General features: G+C 40.2%; 1 protein-coding gene across 2 annotated transcripts in view; it reads left to right on the forward strand.

Annotated features, from left to right (window-relative positions):
- rock1 (Rho-associated, coiled-coil containing protein kinase 1) overlaps window positions 1-23,239 on the forward strand; it is a 106,228-nt gene that overhangs the window by 67,867 nt on the left and 15,122 nt on the right. For both annotated transcript variants that reach the window (XM_062022450.1, XM_062022451.1), the window contains exons 2-26: window positions 7,863-7,944; window positions 9,512-9,612; window positions 9,709-9,846; window positions 9,927-10,102; window positions 10,276-10,360; window positions 10,441-10,585; window positions 13,385-13,523; window positions 13,600-13,691; window positions 15,058-15,217; window positions 16,351-16,426; window positions 16,501-16,589; window positions 16,673-16,721; window positions 16,866-17,001; window positions 17,098-17,189; window positions 19,129-19,375; window positions 19,458-19,564; window positions 19,625-19,775; window positions 19,854-20,014; window positions 20,098-20,282; window positions 20,648-20,717; window positions 20,798-20,901; window positions 20,981-21,146; window positions 21,250-21,343; window positions 21,418-21,506; window positions 21,569-21,760. In XM_062022450.1, coding sequence (XP_061878434.1) covers window positions 7,863-7,944; window positions 9,512-9,612; window positions 9,709-9,846; window positions 9,927-10,102; window positions 10,276-10,360; window positions 10,441-10,585; window positions 13,385-13,523; window positions 13,600-13,691; window positions 15,058-15,217; window positions 16,351-16,426; window positions 16,501-16,589; window positions 16,673-16,721; window positions 16,866-17,001; window positions 17,098-17,189; window positions 19,129-19,375; window positions 19,458-19,564; window positions 19,625-19,775; window positions 19,854-20,014; window positions 20,098-20,282; window positions 20,648-20,717; window positions 20,798-20,901; window positions 20,981-21,146; window positions 21,250-21,343; window positions 21,418-21,506; window positions 21,569-21,760 — 3,126 coding nt within the window. The remainder of the gene's footprint in view (window positions 1-7,862; window positions 7,945-9,511; window positions 9,613-9,708; window positions 9,847-9,926; window positions 10,103-10,275; window positions 10,361-10,440; window positions 10,586-13,384; window positions 13,524-13,599; window positions 13,692-15,057; window positions 15,218-16,350; window positions 16,427-16,500; window positions 16,590-16,672; window positions 16,722-16,865; window positions 17,002-17,097; window positions 17,190-19,128; window positions 19,376-19,457; window positions 19,565-19,624; window positions 19,776-19,853; window positions 20,015-20,097; window positions 20,283-20,647; window positions 20,718-20,797; window positions 20,902-20,980; window positions 21,147-21,249; window positions 21,344-21,417; window positions 21,507-21,568; window positions 21,761-23,239) is intronic.

Here is a 23,239-nt window from a genome sequence, read left to right on the forward strand (position 1 = left end):
GAAGGCCTTTGACACCGTTAACCACGCTATACTGTTGAATAAGCTCAGAGCAATCGGTTTTAACAAAACCTCATGGAGCTGGATGCAATCTTACTTGGAGGGGAGGGAGCAGGTGGTAGAGGTAAACAGCACCGTGTCCCCCCCCCCCCTCTCGGTGAGCTGTGGAGTCCCCCAAGGCAGTATATTGGGACCTCTACTCCTAATATACATAAACGACTTGTCATCGGCATGCGACTGTGAATTGTTTTTGTTTGCGGATGACTCTGCCCTGCTGGTATCCGACAAGGACAAGTCACAGGTGGAGAAAATCCTCAGTGCTGAGCTCTGTAGAACTTGCACCTGGCTCGCTGACAACAAGCTACCCATACACTTGGGTAAAACGGAATCCATCCTGTTTGGGTCCCACAAAAACCTTAAGAACGTCAATGACTTCACTATAAAAGTGGGTGACATTGTTATCACCAGGAAAGATGAGGTCACCTACCTAGGTTCCATTCTAGAGGCTAACCTTTCGTGTGATAAAATGGCAACCAAGGTAATCAAAAAGGTTAACCAACGAACGAGATTTCTCTATAGAATCTCCTCTCTGGTCAACAAAAGCACCATGAGGATTCTGGCGGGAACTCTCGTTCAACCCTTTTTCGATTACGCATGCACCTCCTGGTACCCTAGCACCTCCAAAACCCTCAAATCTAAACTCCAAACATCCCAGAACAAGCTGGTCAGATTACTTCTAGACCTCCACCCCAGATCCCACCTCACTCCTACCCACTTCTCCAAAGTGGGCTGGCTCAGGGTGGAGGACAGAGTAAAACAACTTGCACTGAGCCTAGTCTATAAAATCCGCTACACCTCCCTGATACCGAAGTACATGTCAAACTACTTCCTTAACGTAAATGACCGCCATAACCACAACTTTAGGGGGAGCTCCACTAACCACGTTAAACCCAGATTCCGAACTAACAAAGGTCTTAACTCATTCTCTTTCTATGCCACAACAATGTGGAATGCGCTCCCAACACGTATAAAAGAAAGGGCATCTCTATCCTCCTTCAAAACCGCAATAAAAGTTCACCTCCAGGCAGCTACAACCCTAAACTAACACCCTCCCCGGATTGCTAATAATCAAATGTAAACAATCAAATGCAGATACTTTTTCTTATGCCTTCTGGTCTCTCTCTCTCTCTCTCTCTCTCTCTCTCTCTCTCTCTCTCTCTCTCTCTCTCTCTCTCTCTCTCTCTCTCTCTCTCCCCACTACTTGCTGTCCATATCCTACCCCCTCCACACCCCTGATTGTAAATAATTAAATGTGATTATCTTGTGTGATGACTGTATTATGATGATAGTATATATCTGATAGTATATATCTGTATCATGAATCAATTTAAGTGGACCCCGACTTAAACAAGTTGAAAAACTTATTTGGGTGTTACCATTTAGTGGTCAATTGTACGGAATATGTACTTCACTGTGCAACCTACTAATAAAAGTCTCAATCAATCAATCAATGACGAACACTTTTACGACCAACCGGAAACATAGCAACCAGGCTAGCAACGCACCTCCTTTACGGCAGCTGTCGCAACGTTCTTAAAGCAACCGCAGCACATACATATATATGACATCTCCCTTTTTTAACTTTTGTTTTTCTTTCCTTGTAAACAAAACAAAATCACACTGTATATGTTTTGTCTGTCTAATTATAAATAATGCAGACGAGGCGTGTTGGCTGAGTTCTTGACGTTTACTTTCACAGCGTGCTCATAACCTCATTCTTAGCTGTCGGGTGGCAACATGCAACAACACTTTTCGGGGCTACCGCGCATGCTCGTCACTCCCGATGCATGCTGGATAGTGTAGTTGTTATTTTCCCTAGCTCATAACATCACATCTTTTCCCCTATAAAGAAAGATTTTAACTCAATAAAGTGTATTTCTTTTTTTAGCTTTACCTTTTCATTTTTTAGCATTGTAACCACATTTGCAAACAACTTTTCTCTTCATAGAATTTTCTTTCAATAGACAAATAAAGTGCAAAAATGTCAAAGCATCATAACAAACAGTTATGTCAAATAGCAGCAGAAGTGCCCTTTTTGGAGAGCTGTATTATTTTCAGTTTTGTGCCCAAGGGACTGATTTTATTTAACACTATATTATTAATTATACACCTATAGTGATCACAGAGACAGGTTGTTTTTGTGTTACTGTATATATTTGTTTTTTTTTGAAAAATCCCACTTAATATACTTTGGGTAACAACAGTCAATATTTATTTATTTATTTATTTATTTTTTAGGGGGGTAACAGTCAATATTTATTTATTTATTAGATTTTATTTTTTTCTTATATAATAAAAGTGAGCTTTTGTTAAACCAAATATTGTGTGTTTTTTTCCATATACAACAACCTATCTGGACTCGATAAGAGAATTGATAAAGAATCGGTTCGATAAGAGGATTCGATAATAGGCTCGAACTCGATAATTTCTTATCAAACATCATCCCTAGTTCTAACTACCCATGGGAGAACCATTAGCTAAACCCCTTTGAAACTTTGTGTTAGCTGGGTTGGCGTGGACACACACAGAGGAGGTAGGAGAGGACAAGTTATGCTAGCCACAGCACTAAGCTAGCTTGAGTGTGAAATAGTGAAACACGAAAATAATAAGTGCTTTGTACATTTCAACAGAAGGCTAATACAGCAGAGGGTAACCAGCTAAGAAGAGAACATTAAGCAGTAGATTAATAAATCAGGAGAGACAATAATATTCACACAGTACGGCTAGACGTCTCTCAGCAATATATTTGAGTAGCAAGTTGACACGCCTTTGATACGCAAGTTTATGGCGATTAGGGCCAAAATGTCTGAACATTCTGTGGTTTTAGAAGTCACAAAAATAAATAATGGATGCCTCGCCAAGTAGGGACTTTTATTTAATGTTCTACTTGGCAAATAAAACATATATAGTCTTTCATGTATACAGTGCATCTGGAAAGTATTCACAGCGCTTTAGTTATGTTACAGCCTTATTCCAAAATGGAATAAATACATTTTGTCCTCAAAATTATCCACACTATGCCCCATAATGACATTGTGAAAACAGTTTTTAGAGCTTCTTGCAAATTAATTAAAAATAAAAAAGTAAGAAATCATATATACATAAGTATTTGTAGCTTATACCCAATACTTAGTTGATGCACCTTTTGCAGCAATTACACCCTCAAGTCTTTTTGAATATAAAGCCACGTGCTTGGAACACCTATCTTTGGCACTTTCACCCATTCCTCTTTGCAGTATCTCTCAAGCTCCATCAGGTTGGCTGGAAAGCGTTGATGCACAGCCATTTTCAGATCTCTCCAGAGATGTTGAATGCGATTCAAGTCTGGGCGCTGACTTGGCCATTTGAGGACATTTACAGAGTTGTCCTGATGCCATTCCTTGGCTTCTTGCAAATTAATTAAAAATAACAAAGTAAGAAATCACATATACATAAGTATTTGTAGCTTATACCCAATACTTAGTTGATGTACCTTTTGCAGCAATTACAGCCTCAAGTCTTTTTGAATATAAAGCCACGTGCTTGGAACACCTATCTTTGGCACTTTCACCCATTCCTCTTTGCAGTATCTCTCAAGCTCCATCAGGTTGGCTGGGAAGCGTTGATGCACAGCCATTTTCAGATCTCTCCAGAGATGTTGAATCCGATTCAAGTCTGGGCGCTGACTTGGCCATTTGAGGACATTTACAGAGTTGTCCTGATGCCATTCCTTGGCTTCTTGCAAATTAATTAAAAATAACAAAGTAAGAAATCACATATACATAAGTATTTGTAGCTTTTACTCAATACTTAGTTGATGCACCTTTTGCAGCAATTACAGCTTCAAGTTTTTTTTAATATAAAGCCACATGCTTGGAACACCTATCTTTGGCACTTTCACCCATTCCTCTTTGCAGTATCTCACAAGCTCCATCGGGTTGGCTGGAAAGCGTTGATGCACAGCCATTTTCAGATCTCTCCAGAGATGTTGAATCCGATTGAAGTCTGTGCGCTGACTTGGCCATTTGAGGACATTTACAGAGTTGTCCTGATGCCATTCCTTTGATATTGGCTGTGTGCTTAGGGTCCTTGTCTGCTTAAAGATGAACCGTCACCCCGTCTGAGTTCAAAAGCGCTCTGGAGCAGATTTTCATCCAGGATGTCTCTGTACATTGCTGCATTCATCTTTCCCTCCATCCTGACTAGTTTCCCAGGTCCTGCTGCTGAAAAACACCCCCACAGCATGATGCTGCCACCACCATACTTCACTGTAGGAATGGTATTGGCCTTTTGATTAGCGGTGCCTGGTTTCCTTCAAATATGATGCCTGGCATTCACGCCAAGGAGTTTTATTTTTCTCATCAGACCAGAGAATTTTGTTTCCCGTGGTCTGATAGTCTTTCAGGTACAATTTGGCGAAGTCTAGGCAGGCTACCATATGCTTTTTTTCCCCTAAAGAATGGCTTGTTTGCATCAACATGTCCTCACAGTTTGACATCTGGTCCACCATGGCCACTCTTACAAGACATGGCTGCTTTGTGGATTTCTGCAGAGATCTAGAAGGTTCTCCTCTCTCAACAGAGGAATGCTGTATCTCTGACAGAGTGACCTGATGGTTCCAAACGTCTTCCCTTTTTGGATGATGAAGGCCACTGCGCTCATTAGGACCGTCAAAGCAGCATATATTTTTCTGCACCCTTCTACAGATATGTGCCTCGAGATAATCCTGTCTCAAAGGTCTATGAACAATTTATTCGACTGCATGCTTGGTTTGTGCTCTGTCAAGTGTGGGACTTGATATATATAAACAAGTGTGTGTCTTTCCAAATCATGTCCAATCGACTGAATTTACCATATGTGGAGACCAATTAGGCTGTAAGAATTTGAAAATTAATTTGAAATAGGACACACCTGATCTCACTTTTGAGCTTCATGGCAAAGGCTGTGAATACTTATATAAATGTAATTTCATATTTTTAAAAATGTTTAATACATTTGCAAAGATCTCTTAAAAGAACATTCTCACATTGTCATTAAGGGGTATTGGGTGTAGACTATTAGGACTAAAAATTAATTTATTACATTTTGTATTCCATTTGTAACATAACAACATTTGGAAAAAGTTAAGCGTTGTGAATACTTTAGACTATCGATGCTGTGCGCACTAAGTCCAAAACCGGAAATGACGCAATACTGCAAAAGTCAGTAGCCAGAGGAAGAGCCTTGAAGACATGTTATTAGTATTAATAATGATTAAATGAAATACTTTTAAGAATATATGTTAATATATGGTATATTAACAAAATAAAATAGAATATTATGTTAAATTTATATTATATAATAATTAAAGATGTGTAAATAATCGATTTAAAATCAAATTGTTGCCCCTTAAATCCTAATCCTAATTAAGTCGTGAGATGCCCAAAAATTCCCACCTCTAATCAAGATCATATAATCGCCGAGCCTTAGTAGAGTGTTAATTCTTTTTTGGCGACACCTATTGGGCACCATAATTCATTAAGTAAAGCTCATGATGCAGTAAGTTGAATGATGTGGACTCTGTACTGGATACTTTCTAACATGCGTTTGCCTTAAATACCTTGTATCGGTAAATATTATGCAACTATAGTTATTTGATACTTGTTTATATTGACAAATGTGATGTTTTAGACTGCAATATTGTTGAATTAAGGACACTTATCACGTATGTCTCGTTTGTGTGCTTTGTTTCCCTTTTGTAAACAACTTTACTAGAATACAAGAAAAGATAGATAGATAGATAGATAGATAGTACTTTATTGATTCCTTCAGGAAAAGCTCAACAACAGCCCTTTGCGACACTTGTGATTTAGGGCTATATAAATACACATTGATTGATTGATTGAATGTGTGTTTATTGGAGGGCATTTAGATGTTAACTGGCTGTCCATCTTTGCACAAGTAAATGCACTGAAGGGCTGCTCGAATTGGAGGGCTTATGTCGAAGATTTTAGATGTTAATGGATATAATTGAGGGGGGGTACTCGGTTGGTACTCGGTTGGTAGAGCGGCCGTGCCAGCAACCTGAGGCTTCCCTGGTTCAGTCCCCGGCTTCCGCCCTCCTAGTCACGTTCGTTGTGTCCTTGAGCAAGACACTTCACTCTATCTCATGATGGGTTGTGGTTAGGGCCTTGCATGGCAGCTCCCGCCGTCAGAGTGTGATTGCGTGTGTGAATGGGTGAATGTGTCAAAGTGCATTGAGTACCTTGAAGGTAGAAAAGCGTTATACAAGTATAACCCATTTACCAAAATCCAATACGTGTTTTTTTTTGCTGATATTAGATAGACAACCCGAATTTTTAACTGTTAAAAACTAGGGATGTCCCGATTCGATATTGATATCGGAAATCAGTCCGATATTAGCCAAAAAAGTGAATATCTGATTTTATCGGACTGAATCTAAAAACTCCGATATAAGCGCTCCGATATAAGCTGTCCATTTACCGCTGCAGCACGTCTAAAATAGGTGACTCTGGTTTGATCACACTCCAACACAGTAGGTGGCGGCAATGCCCCTTAATTAACGTTGGTGCCAGCCGCGGAAGAAGAGCGTCTCTGATCCAGCATGCACAGCCCGCGTGATCACAACGACAACGCGTGTGCTTGCAGCAAAGTGTAGTGATGTCGGCTGTGTGGAAGTATTTTAACCTAAACTCGGACAAAGACTTTGCCGCTAAATGCAACATTTGTCAGGCGCAAGTGTCTCGTGGACGGACAGAACCGGGAAGGTTCAATACAAGCAACCTCATCGCACATTTGAAAAAACACAACTACTGGAGCCTAAACCAAGCTCGACTCCCCACCATGGCAGCAACAGCAGCTAAATTCCTCTGTGCTCCCTGCACGAGTGTGGAGAGTGAAAGGCTCTTCAGCACAGCGTCAATTATCATTGAGGAGCACAGGAGCAGGCTGACAGCACAGCATGCCGAAATGCTTATCTTCTTAAAAAAAATCTCCACATTATGCTCGGACTGCAGAAAGTGGAGGAGGAGGAGTAGTAAGGGTAGCCAGCACTGACTGATTATAATTTGTTTTATGCTCTTGTTATTAGAGTGATATGTTTATTGTGTTTACACTATTCTTCAGTGAAGACTAAGAGTAATTACTACATTGTTTTGGGCACAGTCAGTCAGTGAAACTGGAGCTGTGAACTCTTAACTTAGAGCAGTTGGACAGTGGACAATATTGTGTTGTTTTTGTCCCTGCCCACAGTTGTTTCCAACATATGCTGACAGTAAAAAAATAACTGAAGTGAACTTGAATTGTTTGCACTTTAAAACGGTTTTTTAATTTTTTTTATTGGATTTATTTAGGTTATTTTTCAAGGTCTTCTAATTTATTTTTAATTTATTCTATTCAATTGTATAATTATGTTGGTGTTAGTGGTTATTTTGCACTTTAAATATAACATTTTGTTTGTATTGGATTTGTTGAGGTAATACTCTTATGTTGAAGGTTAAAATTTATGTAACCAATTGGTTAATAATAAATGGGTCAGTTTTTCCTATACCTACTCTTGCTGACTATTGTTTTCTGTTTTAACACTACAACATCAGTAACAGTAACATCACTTTATCAAGCCTTTTCTAACATTCCACACAACAAAATAAGGAATAAATATATGTCTGATTCGTGCCTATATCGTATCGTATTGATATCGGTATCGGCCACTACTCAAGGCTACAATATCGGTATCGTATCGGAAGTGAAAAAGTTGTATCGGGACATCCCTATTAAAAACTGTAGTCTATGTTGTTGTTATGAACACATCTCTTTCCCCCCCGCAGGACGGCCTAGATGCGCTGGTGTACGACCTGGACTTTCCTGCCCTGAGGAAAAACAAGAGCATTGACAACTTCTTGAATAGATGTGAGTAGTCCCAGTCATGCCTTTTCTCCATTAAGCACTGCTGCTTTATATTACATGTTCGTATACAAGCCTAAGGCTCAGAAAAGAAGGCTAGTTTTGGGGTCACCGCTTCTATGCAGGCTAGGACACAATAGGTGTCTGCTGCTTAATGTCCCCAACAAAGGGGCTTTCATTAATGGCTGGTGACCCACATGATGCTTATCATGGTGATGGCTTGTTTTTGGGGGTGGGGAGGTGCTCATAACTATTTTTATTTGGGCTGTCAAAAATATTACGATAACGTCTATAAAGGTTTTACTTAGTTTCGTTAACATTTTTAAACGTACACAGTCAGTAATGCCAATGTTGTAGTATTACGCAAAAAGACATGATATATTTGTTTATTATATATGATTTTATTTTAATGAAAACAACAAACTAGTGTTCCCTCGTATCACCATTGGCACTCATACCACAGTTTGAGAATGAATGCCTAGGATGTAGAGCAGGGGTAGGGAACCTGTGGCTCTTTTGATGACTGCATCTGGCTCTCAGATAAATCTTAGCTGACATTGCTTAACACGATAAGTAATGAATAATTCCGCTGGTAATCACAGTGTTAAAAATAACGTTAAAAATATAAAACATTCTCATGCATTTTAATCCATCCATCCGTTTTGTACCGCACCTGTTAAAGAAGTCGTATTAATGGTAAGAAGTATTTTATTTATTATTGGTTAGCTTCAGAATAACCATCTTATTAAAAAGAAGAAGAGACTGATTATACTCTAAAAATGTTGGTCTTACTTAAAAATGCACGCATTCAGTTGTATTGAGTGTTAAAAAATATTATATGGCTCTCATGGAAATACATTTTAAAATATTTGGCTTTCATGGCTCTCTCAGCCAAAAATTTTCCCGACCCCTGATGTAGAGTGTAATTCCCATCTGATTGCATTTTGAACATTTTATTCAGTTCCTATTTGAATATCAACCCAAGTTTCTGTACACCCTCAGGCAATAACTGTCATCAGCCATCCCATCAATACTTCCTGCACCAGCACAGTTGTACGCAGCCAAGTGTGCTCGTGGATGTGTTACTGTAAACAAATGGATTGGCCTGTCTTGTAAGGCGACGGCCTTTAGCAGCAATTGTGTTTTTATCCGTACTGATCACATTAGAGCGATTGGCGTAGTAAATTTTATGCCTTACTGGAAATATCTTTCATTCAACACTGCACACACACTGAATGTATTTCCTGTAACACATTCTGACCATGTTAGTGTGTACCTGCTAGGATTTTGCAAATGATGGGAAATTACTCATTTTTAAATAATAGCCCAGACCTTTTTTTATGGTTTACGTGTATAATTCTTACACCTTGCAGCCCAATTCCCGTTAATTCCAAGCAGTGACCTATAAAAACGACTTTTCTTCAGCCAACTTGGCACAGCAGTACTAGGTGTTTCCCCTATGGGAGCTAGCTATTAGCATTGTAAATGTACTCCTGCCACTTTCCCCGATTCTACTTGATGCTAGTGTTTTTCCAATTTCTATTGATGCCAATTTTTACTTGTTTTTCCCCAGATAAGGATACAATTAGTAAAATTCGTGACTTGCGTATGAAAGCGGAGGACTATGAGGTGGTCAAGGTCATAGGGAGAGGTGCATTTGGAGAGGTGCAGCTGGTAAGTTTGGGTAAAACCATATACACAACTGCCAATTTTGTTCTGAGCTCAGGTTTTTGACCATCCTAAACATCACCTCTTAATGATTTGCACCAGGTGAGGCACAAAGCTACCAGCAAAGTGTATGCCATGAAGCTGCTGAGCAAGTTTGAGATGATCAAAAGGTCAGACTCTGCTTTCTTTTGGGAGGAGAGAGACATCATGGCTTTTGCCGACAGCTCCTGGGTTGTGCAGGTAGGCCTGACCTGTACCAGCACCATGGATTTACCGTTTTTTTATTTATTAATACACACACTCTTTACTTTGCCCTGCAGCTATTTTTTGCATTTCAAGACGACCGCTACCTCTACATGGTGATGGAGTACATGCCTGGCGGCGACTTGGTCAACCTGATGAGCAATTACGATGTGCCGGAGAAGTGGGCTCGCTTTTACACAGCAGAAGTGGTGCTGGCTCTGGATGGTATTCATGCCATGGGCTTCATCCACAGGTAGCAGCCCAGTGGCGCTGATTCTTTGCTGTTTAGCTACGAAAAACCACATGCTTCTCCTTTTTTATAGGAAAGCATGTAGCTTCTATTCTTCCTGAAAAGGGTTACCGTTGAGCAAATTTAAGTTAGTTTATTCCAGAAGGTCTTGTTAAAGATATGTTGTACCTCTGCAGGGATGTGAAGCCTGATAACATGTTGCTGGACAAAGTGGGCCACTTAAAACTGGCAGATTTTGGGACCTGCATGAAAATGAACAAGGTACTACACATTCAGTGTCTTTAATCCAAGTTTTAATTTTTTTTCTCCTGCATTACAATCGTGAATTTTTGTCTTTTTAGGATGGTATGGTACGATGCGACACAGCGGTGGGGACACCTGACTACATTTCGCCCGAGGTACTGAAATCCCAAGGAGGAGATGGCTATTACGGCAGAGAGTGCGACTGGTGGTCCGTTGGAGTGTTCCTGTATGAGATGCTCGTTGGTAAGTCTTTGTGTGCCTCTTGTCTTGAAGTCACAGTGTCTAATAGGATGTAATAACATATTAAAAATCTCACGGTACAATATCGTCCCGGTATTAAGGCCACAGTCCGATATTATTGCGGTATACTCAAAAAAAAAAAGATGGCTTTGAAAAAATGTCACAGTGTGTAAAAGGAAGTGGTTGGAGTGTTAAGGTTAAACACCCTTGGTGTAATTGAACACAAACAAAATGCTCAAATGTTCTAATTATTTTTGGTAAACAAGTATTTTTAAGTGCAAAGAATAGTGCAGGTTCAGTTCCAAGTATCACACAAATATATATGTATATATATAAAAAAAAGTTTTTTTCAGTTATTGACGCCAAAAGAAAATAACTGCTTGTCTACTCATTCATTGGACGGACGAGAGACTCTGAACAACATGTTTTGCCCTCAATCGTTTGTGTTCACCGTAAAACCTAATGTGCGTACTAGTGATGCCATGGCACTCTGTAAAATACCGGACCGTATGGTTTTCCATGAAAGGTACAATAATACGTCTTATAGAGCACGGTTCCTCTGTGCGAGTGTTTGTGTCTGTATGTGTGCGCACGCGTGCCTGTTCATGGTAGCGGAAATCCCTCTCCACAACGTAATGGTGATTGCACAACATAATATTCAATCACCATTGTGCCTTTCCATATCATTGTAAGTGCAGCCTAGAAAAAGAAACACGAATATGGCTAGCACTGGCAGCTGACTTTGCATCGAGTGGGGAAATTCTGTCCTCAATATGGACTGGTAGGAACAGAATGACTATGTGACTGAACTATTGGTCCAGACTTGGAGAATACATTTACCTACTTAGTTAAACAGAAGAAAAAATAGATGTTTATGTCTAAATATTTTTTAATCACACTTTTTGTTTGTTTGCCCTGATTCAACTCTTGACACTTTTTGTTCAAATTGTTTTTTTATTTGCGGATTAAAAAATGTTTCATCCTGCAATGATCATTAAACTTGTTTTTTGTGTTGGAACACATTAGTTTACACTACTTCAAATTCAAACTGCAATTTAATGTATTTTTTCATGGATAATAAACTTTGCGTTTTAAAAAAATCTGAATCACCGCTTGCTGTTTGCTAAACCACTTGTGACAAGCAAGTAAAAAAAGACGATTTACCTTTTGAATGTGTTTAGTAAATGTTAACTTGAAAGAAAAGTTGTATAGTATTTACTACACCAGAAATACTTTTAAAACAATCTAGAATGCCGTTTTTTCTGACAAGCAAAACAAATGAAGGAAAATAAGTTGATCTCTTTACACCCAAAATACATACTGAAACAGAATCAAAAACCGTGGCCCAAAACCCTTAGCCCATAATTCTGATTTAAACGTCGCAAGTGGTTCTTCACTTTCTCGTGGCAAGAGGTTCTTCACTTTTCTGACCTGCACTGCGCAGGGAATCATGGGAGATGTAATTTACCTCTCAGACTGACCCATTTAATAGCGCAAGGGATGTGACGTATCAAATGGTATGATATTGTCACGGTAATAAGGCCACGGTACAATATTACCGTGGTATATGTGCAAAAAAACCCCAAAAACTTACAAATTCCATAGTGTGTCAAATGTCGAATGTTTGGGATAAACACACTGTGATTGAACACTAACACAATGCTAAAATGTTCTGATCATACTACATGTATTTTTAAGTGCAAAGAATTGTGCAGTGGCATCCACTGTTTCAAGCAAATATTAAAAAAAACTTAGTTCTGTGTCTTTAAAGTGACAATGTAAACATCCAGTGTAAAACGATAATGTTCAAATGAGTGTCTTTCGACTTTTACTTTCTGGGTAGCAGTGTTGTCTACAGTGGACATGTTTATATCAGTCTGGAATATGCTGTTTCTCAGAAAAGTTAACTAACAATTTAACTTTTGATAATTTAAATACCTCACAAACTGATATTTGCTGGCTTCAAATATCTTTTCTGGGTGACAGTTTATGAGGTGGCGACTTGTGCAAGGTGTACTTAACTTCCACCCGAATGCAGCTGGATAGGCTCCAGCTCCCCCGCCACATCGAGCGAGACAAGTGGTGGAAAGTGATGGTTTGAGGATCCATCAAGTTGTTTTTCAGTTTACTCCTATTTCTCGCGATGTACAATTTTTTTTTTTTGTGAATTCCCTCCATGTACTGCCAGGATACTGACTAGCTGTGTTGCTTTGGAAACGCTCGAGACAAAGGTGGTGCGCTTTGCTTTGCAGAACGCAGACTTTTTTACCTCCGCCAAAGAGGTTATGTTTTCACCAGGGTTTGTCAGTCTGTTTGTTAGCAACTTAACTCAAACATATCTAGACAGATTTTGATGAAATGTCTGAAAACAACAGTTCTTCTCATCTACTATGAAAACACTTCACTTCCTGATGACGGTGTTCTATACCCCCACCTTGCTGTTCCGGCGCTGTGCAGAGGACACTGGGAGATGTAGTTTATTTTCAGACCCGGCCAATGCTAAAGCACCATAAAAAACATTTTTTGATACTGTCAGGCGTAACGGCACTATTGTGAAGATTTTGAAACCAACATACAGCAGTTTCTACAAGACTTTTATACCCCTAAATAGCGCCATAAAAAACTACACTGATGAGAGGAATTAAGTTCTCATTTTGTACTGTCACATACCACCGCATTATTTATCACATTTTGAAAACAGAAATACCGCAGTATTTACTATTCCTTTACAGATACAGTACTTAAAAATTAGAATAGCTGTACCTTTTACACAGATCTCACTTGTCCGTCTGTGGTCCTCAGGCGACACGCCGTTTTATGCCGACTCGCTGGTTGGCACCTACAGCAAAATCATGAACCACAAGAACGCTCTGACCTTCCCTGACGACAGCGACATTTCCAACGATGCCAAGAACCTCATCTGTGCCTTCCTGACAGACAGGTACGATCGCTGCAGAATTCAGGAGTGTGATCACTAACTTCCGACAAGCTAAGCCTGTCTTTCCCTTGTTCAACAGGGACGTCCGCCTGGGTAGGAACGGTGTGGATGAGATCAAGAGACATCCTTTCTTCAAGAACGATCAGTGGACGTGGGAGAGCATCAGAGAAAGTAAGAGCAACACTCTTCTGCTGTTGGTGGTGTGTACACTGTAGTTTTAATTGGCTTGCCATCATATTGATAAATCTGCCTCAGACTGATCATTGGCAGCACATAGGCCACCAAAGTTTAAACAAAATATGCCCCTGACTGACACCAAAACAGAGCAGAGCACATATTAAAAAATGTGGCAAATCCTGAAGCTATAGTCCGCTCTTAACCGGGTTTATGTTTTTAAGCGGACCTATTATGCAAAACCAACTTTTCTTACCTATTTATACCTGTTTTTGTGTGTTTGGGATCTGCATAGGCCCTGAAAATTTAAAATCAAACCATGGAGGCATTGCAGAGATATTTATTTAAAAAAATCTTGCCTTCCATCATTCCCAACGAGGCGTTTGGAATTTGCCCCATTTGTGACTTTTTTCCAATTGGTGACATCAGCAGATATCTCCATATATGGTTGGGGACCACTGATGTAGACTACAAGGAAGTGTTTGAATGTAAAAAGTCAGCACTTTTAACGCCGCTGCACTTAATGGCTAATCCCGCTCGGCTCCCTGGCAGGTTTCCCTCATTTTAAAGGGGATTTTTAACAAGATATCCAGAACATCGTTTTGCTGCACTTGCAAAATAATGTTTTGCATTCATCTATATTAGACGATAACCGATACCAGTGTATGAAGCAGGTCTACCCTCAACTTAATGTCAGGTCCCATCTCATATTACGAACACATGTTTCTTATACTGTGGTGCCACTGAATGCGTTTCACAAATGAACATTAATAATCCACTGTTTGATTTTAAAGTTTCCCATTACTATGCTGCACAAACATCTATAAAGAAAAAGAAATATAATAACAAAAAAAATGCAAAGAATGATATTTTGGATTTGTATGAAATTATAATCTGGGTATTGATGGGAGTTTTTTCCCCCCAGAACACCTATTATCAATATTTTACTGCATAAACGTTGTGTATGACTCTGAGTGATTCATCCTGGGGACACTTTAATCTCCGCTCCATTAACCAGCGCTTCACGATCATTACAAATTACATATTTACAATCTGAAGGTGAAATAATTCCAAACCACTGACATACCTGAACTAGCAAGATTCTTGGTCTGTGGTATCAATACGGCAATAAACAAACTTGATGGCTAAGGGCCAATGAGCCAATATCTAATTTTCATGCCAATATCCAAATGATCACTTCCCTGTGAAGCGATTTGAGAAAAGAGCCATATAAATGTAATCCATTATTATTAGTAATAACAATCGGCTGATATCATCAGACATCCTTAACCCCTCATGGACTTAAACAATTAACATTTTTCATTTCCTGCCGTCATCTTTAATCTTTTGTTGTCCCTTTTAGCGGCTGCTCCTGTGGTGCCTGAGCTGAGCAGCGACATTGACACCAGTAACTTTGATGACATAGAAGAGGATCGTGGCGAGGAAGAGACTTTTCCAATACCAAAGGCCTTTGTGGGCAACCAGCTCCCCTTCGTGGGCTTCACTTACTACAGCAATCAGCAGTAAGTCCACCAGAAGCAGCCCTTTGTTTATTCATTCTTCCAGTCCACTTTATTTATACAGCACAGTTTTAAAAACAGTCTGTTTCACTAAGTGCTGCACAGTAGTTAAAATACACATTATAACCAACTTTAAAAAAGGAATAAATATAAGGAAAAAAAATAGACAGAACATTCATACTGGTTTAAAAGCCAAAGAGTAAAAATGTGTTAGAAGATATGATTTCAAAGTCGTTAAAGAGGAGGACTTCCAAATCACCAGATGGAGCTCGTTCCAAAGGTTTGGAGCGATCGCAGAAAAAGCGCAATCCCCTCTGCATTTTAATCCAGTTTTAGGGACGATTAGGAGAAACTGATCAGAAGACCTCAGAGACCTTCCGCGGTTGCAGGTTTTTTGAGGTCATAAATATATTAAGGTGCTGATCCATTAAGAGATTGAAAAAAAAACTAAAAATTTCAAATTAATTACAAAATGATTTGAGAGCCAGTGAAAATGTGTTAAAACAGGGATGAGGTTGTCATGTTTTTTGTGCCAATTGAAAGGCGATCAGCAGCATTTTGGACTAAATGCAAACATGCAAGGTAGGTCTGGTTCACTCCAAAATAAATTGAATTGCAGTAGTCTAAACATAATGAAAATAAAAGCATGAATTACCCACTCAAAGTCGTTAAAAAATAAAACTTCTTCTAGATGATAAAAACTAGATCAAACTGCAGAGTTCATCTGTTCTTCACATTTAAAACCAGTGTCAAAATTAAAACCAAGATTTGTGACTGTGGGCTTAAAATTAGGCATCCAGGGGTCCACGTCACTGAGGTGAGCTTAGGCTTTACAATTGGGCCGGATAAACTTATTTCAGTCTTGTTCTTATTTAAATTTAGGAAGTTTACCGCTCACCTGGCTTTAATGGCTTTGAGACAATTTAAAAGTGTTTTTGAATGCGTTTTACCTTTCTTTTTTAGAGAGACATACATTTGGGTGTCATCAGCAAAAAATGTAATTGTTATATTGTATTTTTTTTAAATGTGTTCCATGTGCACAGAACGAAGGGTGCACATGCGGAGGCATAGGCATCAATTCGCAACACTCTTGGCAGCGATGAAATAACACCATTGTTTTTTTGTTTTTCTTTCAGTATTTTGCGCAGCTCCACTGCAGCCACAAAGACGAGTGACAAACGTAGCAGCTCCAAAAAGGAGGATAAAAGTCACGTGAGTTGTTTACCTGCACTTATGCTCTCAAATAGAACATTCTGTAATGTATATTTCTGATTTTTTCTGTCAAGCTGGAGAACCTGCAGAAAAGAGTTTACCAGCTGGAGGAGCAGCTCCACAGTGAGATGCAGCAGAAGGATGAGTTGGAACAGAAATGCAGGCATGTATCAAGATTATTTCTTATCGGTTATGACTAATATCATGACAACCTTCTGATGGTCTGTAATTGTGCTCTCTCCCCAGGACCTCTAACACCAAAATTGAAAAGATCATAAAAGAAATGGATGAGGAGGTTAAATCCTGCTTCTTGTTTTCTCTGTGTGCTTTTTTTGCATTCGAAAGATTTACAACTTAGTATTTGTAATTGGAAACGCACACATGGCTTTGTTTCCTTTCCTTTCCTTTCCTTCATAGATGCGCTTTTGTTTTCCTGCAGGCCAACTTGAGGAAAAGCGTGGAGGCGAGCGTGTCTTTGCTGGAAAAGGACAAGATCATGCTGCAGCACCGATTTACTGAGTCCCAAAGAAAAGCCGATCAGGAGGCTGAGAAGAGACGCAATTTGGAGAATGAAGGTAAAAATGGTGGAGAAGTGCATTATGGCGATGTAATGTAGTGGCTATTTAATTCCTAATAGTACTCTGTTCTCTATCATATTTCATTCTCTGTAGTGTCCACTCTGAAAGAGCAACTTGAAGACATGAAGAAGATAAATCAGAACTCGCAGGCCTCAAACGACAAGATTGCACAGCTGCAGAGTCAGGTATTGCACCACATCCTTTCCTGCTACACACATTTTATGTCTAAAACTGCCCAAAAAACATTATTAAATCAGGCATGAGAAATGTCCTCAAACGCGAAAATCCACTTTTTTAAACATTCAATTTTACCTTAAAATATCACTTCCACGTTTTTTTTACACTGCAGGCCAAAGTGGCCCAAAAACAGATTTTTTTCCAGCTGACTGTTTACATTGCAAGTAAAATGTGACTTTTATCAGACCCCAGTGTAGAGGCGCATGTGGCCCAATGTGACCTCGACGTCACTTGCATGCACACTTTGATAAAGTGAAAACAAAGGAAGTTGACCGGGAGGAAGTTGCTACTTCTACAAAATAAAATATATAAGCCGCCACACCTTAAAAATTAGTGTTTTTTTTCACTTGAAAATAGATTTAAGTAATATAATGTATGAATGGATGTATACTGTATATTTGGGAGGGTTCTAATCTTTTAATAGCTGTTATGTAGAGGAGACACGGACATCAGCGTGGATCTACGGGTGCTTTATTTTTCAACTCAGATATAAGCAAATGTGCCACGGCGTCAATTCCGGTCTTTCAACAATCGCTATTCCTTCGGAAACAAAATATATATTTATGTATTACATAAAGCCTATTATTTGCGCACAATTGTCAAGGGATGCACCGAAAATTTGGTTGTCTTAAATAGACTTTGCTCACCGAAACCGGATGTTGTAATGAAATATCCACTTCCGCTGGCAACAGCGTTTTTCCTGGCGCACACGATTGACATAGCTCGACCAAAGCTGACAAAAAAGTCACATACGGTTTGCATTCAGGTCCCATTGTGTTAAGACTGGAGTCACAATTGAAAAGATCCGATTCCAATCATATTCAGGACTACCTCCTGATGTGGCCTGAATCTGATGTGAAAATATCAGATTTGAAGCACTTTGGAGCGTTTAGACTGGCAAAAAAATCTGATCTTTGTCACTTGAGAGCAAACAAATCTGATTTGGTGTGTAGTGTAAACAGGGCCTTAATGAAAATGAAAAAAAATAGGATCCAAACAAAATTTTTAACGCTTGCCTCAGCCGCAGGTACTCGCATTTCCTCTTGCCTTAAAACCACACTGAATTGAGATGATCAGGGACGCCGAAACAAGCTTGCTAGTTAGCATGGTTAGTATGATCTATCTGTCTTACTTGTTGTCGCCTGCGTTCGCTCTCCAAGCCACAATGACAGATTTCTACTTCGCTGCTAATCATATTTGGGTGATTACAATCCAAACACTGAGTTCCAAACCAGTTGTACTTCAAGCACATTTATTAGGAGTCAGCTAGAAGGTATATTTTTGACGTGACGGATGCAAACACAGGTCACAACACTGAAAGTATATTACCCAAGGGGGCGTGGCTACAGGATAGAGTTGCCAAACGTTTTCTGAGTGCTTTGCATGCATGTTATATAATTTAACATTATATTTTCAATGCTAATAATAATGAGTTATGGTCATTATTATTATTATTAATTAGTATATTATCTACTAAAAAACCCTAAAAAGTATGTGGTACATTACATAGGACAAAAAGACAGACAAAAGAGGTTGGTAGGGTTGGAATTGGGGGTTAAATCACCAAAAATTATTCCCGGGCGCAGCCACCGCTGCTGCTCACAGCTCCCCTCTTCTCCCAGGGGGTGAACAAGGGGATGGGTGAAATGCAGAGGTTAATTTCACCACACCTAGTGTGTGTGTGACAATCATTGGTACTTTAACTTTAGATGACAATACATCTAAAGGTAAAATATTATGTACAAATGTGCCCAATTGCAGTAAATGTAGCCTTGATTTTCAAAATGTTCTTTCGGGGTTTGCATGGCAGCACATTGTGTTGAAAGAAATGTTCCTCTTTTTTCTCAAAGGGTGCTCACATGCCTGTTTAATGTTTTTTCCTCTTAGCTGGAGGAGGCCAATGACTTGCTGCGGGCAGAATCGGACACAGCAGCGAGGCTGAGGAAGAGCCACACGGAGATGGCCAAGTCCATGAGCCATCTGGAGAGCTTGAACCGCGAGCTGCAGGAGAGAAGCCGTGCCGCTGACGGGGAGAAAGCCCAGCTGGAAAAGGAGCTCTTGCTCCTCCAGAGCACCTTGGACTCTGAGAGGAGAAACTACAGCCTGGGCTCGGAGGAGATCCGGGAGCTACAAGGTAACTTGCTGTGGAAAAATATTCAGTCTCTTAAGGTGTTGTAAACGGTGACTTCTCTTCATGATTGTTCTTAATATTGTAGCAAGGATGTCAGGGTTGCTGGAGGACAATAACAACTTGAAGCTCAGTCTCTCCAAAGTAGAGGCGGAGCGCAAACAGGCCCAGGAGAGAAGCAATAACTTGGAGAAGGTAAACACACACAATATCCATTAGAGTGGAACCTATTGGTGTTGACGCCCCTCGTCGCAGGATAAGAACAACTTGGAGATAGACCTCAACTACAAACTGAAGACACTGCAGCAACGTCTGGAGCAGGAGCAGACGGAGCACAGGGGGACACGTGCACAATTGACTGACAAATACGAGTCAATCGAAGAGGCCAAATCTGCAGCCATGAATGGTATGGCGATCCCAATGTCAATAATGTCATCAGAGGTTGTTTGTCCTCTCTAAATAAACTTTTATCACGGTTCTCCAGCTGTCCAGGTAAAAATGTCGGAAGAGAACGGAGCGAGGATGCGAGCAGAGAGCCGTGTGGTGGAGGTGGAGAAGCAGTGCTCCATGTTGGAGTTTGACCTCAAGCAGTCCGTGCAGAAGATGGAGCAGCTGATGAAGCAAAAGGAAAGGCTGGAGGATGACGTGAGTGAACGCTTTCCAGACGAGACACGGCTAACCTTTTCAATAAGTCGCGTCCTTAAAAGTGACATACCTTCTTGGTCCAGGTAAAGAACCTGAGGATACAGGTAGAGCAGGAGTCCAGTAAGCGTGTCCTGGCCCAGAATGATCTGAAGAGCCGCATGCAGGAGGTCGACCGGCTGCGGTGTTCAGAGAAGCAGCTCAAACAGGAGATCAACACCACGCTGGAAAGCAAACGTTCGCTGGAGTTTCAGCTAGCACAGTTGACAAAGTGAGTGCTGCTCTTGTCTCTTATCAAATATGCTATAATTTCTTCAATTTATTTTGCTTGTAGTTCTATTTTCTATTTTTACTGCTTTGGCTGTAATGCTCTTTGCAAGTCAAGCTGTCAATTGCCCACTATTTCCAAATAAGCGCTATTATTCCGGCTTATAGTGTAACTACGCTTAAACTGATCTGTGACAGCGTTCACTCCAACCGGATTAGACTTTTTAATCTTAGTGCAGCTCTTTATTCCTAATCCCTTAGCTGCTTTGTGATGCCAGCTGTGTTTTGCTACTGTAGCTCAGAAAATGGCCTTGATGGGGAAACAACTAATATAAAGTCAGTAATTATTTTGTGTTAATGTGCTCTTAGACAATATAGAGGCAACGAAGGGCAGATGAGGGAACTTCAGGACCAGCTTGAGGCTGAACAGTATTTTTCTGTGAGTATCTGCTTCCTCCCACCATTTAGTTCTAAGCGGAAAAACAGCCTACTAAGCACTTTCCATGTTGTTCCACTCAGACGCTTTACAAAACTCAGGTTAAAGAGCTGAAAGAGGAAATAGAGGAAAAGAACCGGCAGGTACAAGAATCTCATAAAAAGGTGCAGGAGCTGTGCGGTGAAAGGTAAAGACGTTAGACTCGTGCTTGGAACCCCATCTCGAAGTGGAGTAATAACGATTCATTGACGTTTTACTATGCAAAGGGAGTCCCTGTCTGCTCAGCTGGATCTGACCGTGACAAAGGCGGAGTCGGAACAGCTGGCCCGGGCACTACAGGAGGAGCAGTACTTTGAGCTCAGCCAAGAGAGCAAGAAATTGGTCACCAGACACAAGCAGGAGATTGTGGAGAAGGAGGCCACTATTGCGCGAGTAAGCAACATGGTATACGTGTGATGAAGGACTATATACGTATATAAAATTCAATTGGTTTATACTGTGGAAATTTTTTTTTTTAATGTGTGTTTCCTTTCAGCTTGAAGAGTCTAATAAAACCATGACCAAAGATGTAGAGAATCTCACCAAAGAGAAGGCAGAGATAAACGAGAAGCTAAGCACTCAGGAAGAAGGTATTTTTCTTTTCTTATTTCCTTAACCTTTTGTAGTTGTTTTGTCTACAAGCACTTTTTTATTATTATTTCAGAGTATGCAGCTCAGAAGGAGGAGATTTCAAATGCAATTAAGGCCAACTATGAGAAGGTCCTCAACACGGAGCGCACTCTGAAAACCCAGGTAAAGCGCGCCACCTTAATGAATCTTAATTCCCAACCTGTTGAGCGACCCCTTTCTGTCAGGCGGTGAACAAGCTGGCAGAGATCATGAACCGAAAGGACATGAAGCTTGATCAGAAGAAGAAGGGCAGCACTGCCGACCTGCGGAAGAAAGAGAAGGAAAACCGCAAGCTGCAGCTCGAGCTCAACCAGGAGAAGGACAAGTTTAACCACATGGCCATCAAGTATCAGAAAGAACTGAGCGAGATGCAGGCGGTGAGTCCATATGACAACAAAATGAATAGTGATATAATATAGACGTTACACTGTCTTTAAATTGCCTTGTAATGCTGCCATGGGATACTGTTAACTCTGCTTAGTAGGACTGCACGATTCGGGAAAAAAAAACACTTTTTTTATACATATAAATGCATAAAACTTTGAAATTAACGTATGAAAGAAAACATTTTACTTTTTGACTGTCAAGCAACATATTTTTGTCTCAAGGTGTCACACATTACAACAATATGCAGTAATTTACTTAAAAATATATTTGGCTTTATGCTGACACTCCGAGATTTTTTTACCTCATGGTCTTAAACTGGCAGCACGGTGAAAGAGGGGTTAGTGCGTCTGCCTCACAATACGAAGGTCCTGGGTTCGATCCTGCGCTCGGGATCTTTCTGTGTGGAGTTTGCATGTTCTCCCCGTGACTGCGTGGGTTCCCTCCGGGTACTCCGGCTTCCTCCCACCTCCAAAGACATGCACCTGGGGATAGGTTGATTGGCAACCCTAAATTGGCCTTAGTGTGTGAATGTGAGTGTGAATGTTGTCTGTCTATCAGTGTTGGCCCTGCGATTAGGTGGCGACTTGTCCAGGGTGTACCCCACCTTCCGCCCGAATACAGAGGCTCCAGCACCCCCGCGACCCCGAACGGGACAAGCGGTAGAAAATGGATGGATGGATGGATGGTCTTAAACTGAATAAATAATCAATAAAATATTATACAGTGTTTATAATGTGATGTAATCATAATATATAATAATAATGCAAGTAACCATTTCAAAGGAAATAGTTTTATTTCTCATTACTGTAAAATTGTTTACAATTGTACTGTAATTGGAAGGTAAATAACTGTATCCTGAATAACAAAAACTCATTTCTGTAAGCAAACTTACTTAACTTAAGTACATATTGAACATCTTAAAGTGCATTTTTTTCCCAGTTGGAAAACCTAGGTTGGGTTTTTTTTTTGTAATTGCCGTTACGTAATCGCGGCATTCTTGCTCGTTCGTCCGTGTTGATGGGCTCATATTGCCCATCCGATTTAAAGCTTAAATTTGGGTTTGTAATCATATTTTTTTCCTCCTAATTTTTGTTACTTTGCGGAACTTCTCATTGGCGCGTTGCGAGTTGGGAGGCTCTCTGTGTGTGCAAAGCTGACTGTCTTGCTGAGTTGCTCTCCGCCCACCGAGACAAAGATTGTGGGTGACTGAAAAGAGAGCTCACCGTGTTCAGTTATTCTACTGTTTAATAAACACGCTCAAGTGCTGAGAGCGATGCACAGATTGAGACCTCGTTCTCTCGGTCTGAAGCAAGAGACGAAAAAACGCGAGGCTCAACAATCCAAAGTGGGCAAAGTTGTTTGTCACTCAAATGCCGGTGATGGCAGTGAGAAAAAATACCTCAGCCTCTTGCAGTTACGATATCGCACTAATTAAAACAAATAATTGTGCAACCCTACTGCTTAGATGG

Source organism: Entelurus aequoreus, linkage group LG16 (assembly GCF_033978785.1).
Source record: "Entelurus aequoreus isolate RoL-2023_Sb linkage group LG16, RoL_Eaeq_v1.1, whole genome shotgun sequence".
In the NCBI taxonomy this organism is placed as follows: domain Eukaryota; kingdom Metazoa; phylum Chordata; class Actinopteri; order Syngnathiformes; family Syngnathidae; genus Entelurus; species Entelurus aequoreus.